Source organism: Chanos chanos, chromosome 12 (assembly GCF_902362185.1).
Source record: "Chanos chanos chromosome 12, fChaCha1.1, whole genome shotgun sequence".
In the NCBI taxonomy this organism is placed as follows: Eukaryota; Metazoa; Chordata; class Actinopteri; order Gonorynchiformes; family Chanidae; genus Chanos; species Chanos chanos.
Window position 1 is genome coordinate 2,692,393 of NC_044506.1, and position 4,448 is coordinate 2,696,840.

At 39.9% G+C, this 4,448-nt stretch overlaps 1 protein-coding gene across 1 annotated transcript; it reads right to left on the minus strand.

The window, feature by feature from the left end:
- Positions 1–590: 590 nt before the first annotated feature.
- LOC115825635 (class I histocompatibility antigen, F10 alpha chain-like) lies at positions 591–4,172 on the minus strand. Its single transcript, XM_030789421.1, has 4 exons — positions 4,112–4,172; positions 2,349–2,621; positions 1,216–1,506; positions 591–880 (listed from the first exon to the last, which is right to left on the minus strand). The coding sequence occupies exons 1-4, from the start codon at positions 4,170–4,172 to the stop codon at positions 591–593; spliced, it is 915 nt and encodes a 304-aa protein (XP_030645281.1).
- Between the last annotated feature and the right edge of the window lie 276 nt (positions 4,173–4,448).

The following is a 4,448-nucleotide window of genomic DNA, read 5'->3' on the forward strand; positions in this document are numbered from 1 at the left end:
TCAATGGTCTGTATATATCAAATGGTCTATATCAAAACTAAGTCTCACTCTAGCACAGCCAAGATCAGTGTAGGGTGAAGAGTGTACCACCAATGTACTCACCAATCAAGCCTTTTTTGTGGAAAAACATGACCAATGCAACCACAGCAACCACTACAACCGAGATTAGAACTATCACACATACAATAAGACCTCCATCACCTGGCTGTGTCTGGCAGTCAGAACACCTTCCATCTAAAAACAGGACAAACACAGCTCTGTGTACAGTATTACAGGAATGAAACAACACATCACCTCAACTCCCTTCAGATGCTCTTCATGCGTTTATGAGATGTTTCTGAAGGTCAAGAAATTAAAAAGATGCATTTCCCTTTCATTCACCTAACCAACATACATGTTTGTGAATGTTTATAATTAACACTTAGTTTGTGATAGCACATTGCTTTAAAACACTTGTGAGCATACTTTGGAAATATACATTTTATCTACTAATAAAATTTCTGTGCTTGTCTCAGGAATGTGTTAGCAGGTAATATATATATAAATTAGCTTTCGAACAAATCAAATTTATCACATATATTGAAAAATCTCTAGTTACCCCACACAGAAATTGTTGGTTCTTTCAGGGTCCTGTGGTTCACCCAACAGTCATAATCTGCTTTTTCAGACTCTGGGATCTCCACACTCCTCCTGAGTTGGTAAGTTCCATCACTGTTTGGTCTTACTCCAGTAGAATTCACTTTATCATCATGGAGTGTAATGCGGTTCTTTCTGATGCTCAGGGTCACATCTTTGGGGTACAAGCCAGTGGCCATACAGGTCAAGGTCAGTTTGTTGGGTGTGGTCGCCCTCCTTGCAAAAGCAAAAACATCTGGTGGAGCTGGAGAGAGAAGAATTTAGTAAACTCAGAGTGGAACTATAATTGAATTCTTAAAAAAGTTAAAATAATCTGGTGACATTAATTACGACTAATTAAGAGTTAATGGATTTCTACTCAATTCAAATGTCAGTTTAATGTTAATCCTGATATGAATGTAACAGTATCTGGAGGACAAGCTTCCTGCATTATTTTTCTCCCATTTGTCCAGCAATTGTTTCAACGTTAGTGAAAAATGTTTACTGTTTGTATTTCTCCTGTAATCTGCAGTAATCCACTTGTATAGTGATGAGATCAGTGAGGGAGAATCACCTGACAAGCCTGACACATGTACTCACAATGTTTCTTGAGCTCCTCTTCACCGTAAGTCATGAACTTGGAGAGCCAGTCCACACACTCCTTCTCAAGGTAACCCTTAGTGTACTGGTTGAGAATGGGCACATCATCCCACTTCCTTTTGGTGGGAACGGCCTGATCAACTGGGGCCACCCACTGCATAGTGGCATCATCAAAGGACAGGAAGTCTCTACCATCATAACTGTACTGGTCATCACCACTCACAAATCTTACTGATCCATCAGAGTGTCTCTCAGCCTCACAGCCATGTCTCCACTGAAGAACATGGATATCTGAAATTGTTAAAAATTCAAATAATTACAAATAGCAAAATAATACACAAAGATTTGTATCAAGGTTTCCATTAGCTGGTAATTACCGTTTTTTGGCTGGTAAAATTTATAAAAGAACGATAGATTAAGAACTTGCCAGTCAACAAATCGGGCAGTACTGCTCAGGCAAAACATAGCTATAACGAAGGCTATCCCTAAACAGGACATTTGTGTTTTGGCAGAGAAATAGCTTATGAACAGCCTACAGCACCCACCCCCCACCCACCCACCCCCCAAAAATGGAGATGACTGCGCAGTGGTCTGGAGGAGGAGAGAGTGATACATGCGCACTGCAAGCTGCAAAGACACAATGGAGAAAATAAAATGTTACCTGGTAGCCTATAGGCAACATTTGATGCCATGTAGGCCTAACCTTTTTTTAAAATCAGACTACAGATGTTACAGGTTACAGATGTTGTGTAATAGCCTACATTTTAGCAGCTAATGTTGAGGTTTTGCTCAATCGGTAGATACTGTTCATTTTGCTTAATCATTACTGTTCATTCAATAGTCTGATTTGAGGTCGTTGTCATTCTTTCGTCAACCTCGGTGTACATTATATTTGCATTTGTAACATAGACTGTTTTTAAGACGTCACTGGTAAGTTTCAAATTTGTGTGGTAAAAAGAATTCTTTCTGGAAATCGGACCATCAAGAAAAAATCCTAGCAGAAATCCTGATTTGTATGATTACAAATAGCATAATGCTCAACTCATCAATCAAAAGGTGGAAAAAAGTGAAGGTTTCATGCTGAATCTCAAAATTTCTTTAACATGGGACATGATTCTGTGAGTTGTACTCACCAGACTGATTGTGTCTCATTCGATCCATCAGAATGTTGACATTGACTTTAAACCACTGTTCTTTACTCTTTCGTGACTGAGTGCCTTTCTCCCAGTAGTCAGCTGTCAGACTCTCTCTCATCCAGTGTTGTCTTGGAATCTTGACTTTGTCCTGACTGTTGTAGTAGTCAATCTCTCTGTCATCAAGCAGGCCCATAGCAATGAACTCATGGATTCCAGGTACAGAGACAGGTTTGGAGAGGGCAGTGTATATGTAATAGAGGGAGTGTCTCTCTGGAGAAAATACAGCAAGAGAAGGATAGAGTGAATGCATCTACTTGTTAAGACCTGTAAAATAAGAACATTTAGAATAGCTTAATATTATGATTCACAGACCTTTGGGACAACACCATGTTGTTCTGATCACAAAGATAATCTAAATGTTCTCAGAATTCAGCTAAGAATGACCAATATGTTGAGCATACCTGACTGCAGTCTGAAAAGGTTAGAACTTACAAGACCACAGAGAGAGTTATTTATTTACTTACCTGTTCACGTCTCGTATTTACATGCGTATTTATTTAAAACCACGTGCGAAATTATTTTTATACAACTCAGACTACTACGAAAAACGGAGCCTACTACAGACTACTTGCAGTGAGAAAGAAATAAAAAGAGAGAGAGAGAGAGAGAGAGAGAGAGAGAGCGAGGGAGAGAGAGAGAGAGAGAGAGAGAGAATATTGTAAACGAAAGTATATACATATGACAGACATGTGCGACAAAGCGCAGACGCAGGCTTACTACTCACTACTCGTATACCGACCTTGACGTAAGAGTAGTAAGTAGTATGCAGTACACGAAAAAATAAAAAAGTTTTGCAGTACACGACAGTTACCTGGATGATGTACTACTCTGGCGAAAATTATTCAATATACAACCAGAGCTCGCTCGTTTGGGTACTGCATCCCATGATGCAAAGCGGTGATTTCCAACTGCCTAATATTTCAAAAACGTGGCTGACAGCGACAGTTCCGAATATAAATGTTTCAGTTGCATATTTTGATGTAACAAGTCCTCATATTCTCTCTTACAGGGCTACTTTTGATTGTCATTTGTTGTAGTCATGTGTTGCTCGTTTTTAACTGAAGAAGTGGTCCAGCCGACAGCACACGTGTAATACACTACACGAAAGTTCTCATACGCATACTATATATGTACTAGGGTGGGTAGTAGTGTGCAGTACACAGTATATACTGGGGCAATATGCAGTACACTAGTATGCCATTTCGGACACAGCCACTGTCTTTTTTAAGTACAACAGAGCAAAGTGATGCATTGTGATTACGGCCGTTTCTTAGAATTTGATAAAATTGCGTTTGAGATGAGATGGCTGAGGTGGCAGAACGTGGTAGCTACAGGAGGTTGAAGTTAGATTCAAAGCAATAAAATGCATAGTTACACTGCTTATCTCAAGTAGCCATCTTTTGTTACTTAAGTAATAGCCTACCAGATATTTTAAAACGTCTACTTTACTCGTCCTTATGAGTTACTTTAACATTACTTGAGTCGTTTTACCGAGAGCAATCTTTACTTTTACTCGAGAACGACCATTGAGTACTTTATACAACTCTGACTATCGCACTTCAAATAGTTCACTATTGTCTTCTTTAACTTTGTCTGTTTCACATGTAAAACCATCTTCATCTTAATGGAAACATTCAACCACTATTTAACTTACTTTGGATTGCATGTTCAGCACACACACACACAAACATACAACATACCGCTTTCGGTCTGCAAAACAGCGCCAAGGAGTAATACAGCACTGATCACCATAAAATTCATTGTAGTAACACTCTAGTAAAGCCGGATCGAATCTGAGGTTTTCTTCGGGTTCAATGAAGTCCTCGTGGTTTCTCTAGGATCGCCCTCCACACGTGCGCGCCTTCTAGTGTGTTCAACCAATGATATGCTGCGTTTATGACACATGGGACACTGAGAAAATACCGGCTCCGACTAAATTAACTGAACGCATAGTCAGGTCGGGTTTTTTGGTCGGAAATTTGCCCCCCCCCCCCCCCCCCCCCCCCCCCCCGATTTACCCGACTAGATGTCACAACA

What these genes read in the sequence shown, in the direction of transcription:
- LOC115825635 (XM_030789421.1), bottom strand. Translation starts at nt 4,172, where the DNA reads ATGAATTTTATGGTGATCAGTGCTGTATTACTCCTTGGCGCTGTTTTG. An exon ending in TGTTTTGCAGACCGAAAGCG is followed by an intron (nt 2,622 to 4,111) that starts GTATGTTGTATG and finishes TATTTTCTCCAG; the next exon opens with AGAGACACTCCCTCTATTAC. An exon ending in AATGAGACACAATCAGTCTG is followed by an intron (nt 1,507 to 2,348) that starts GTGAGTACAACT and finishes TAACAATTTCAG; the next exon opens with ATATCCATGTTCTTCAGTGG.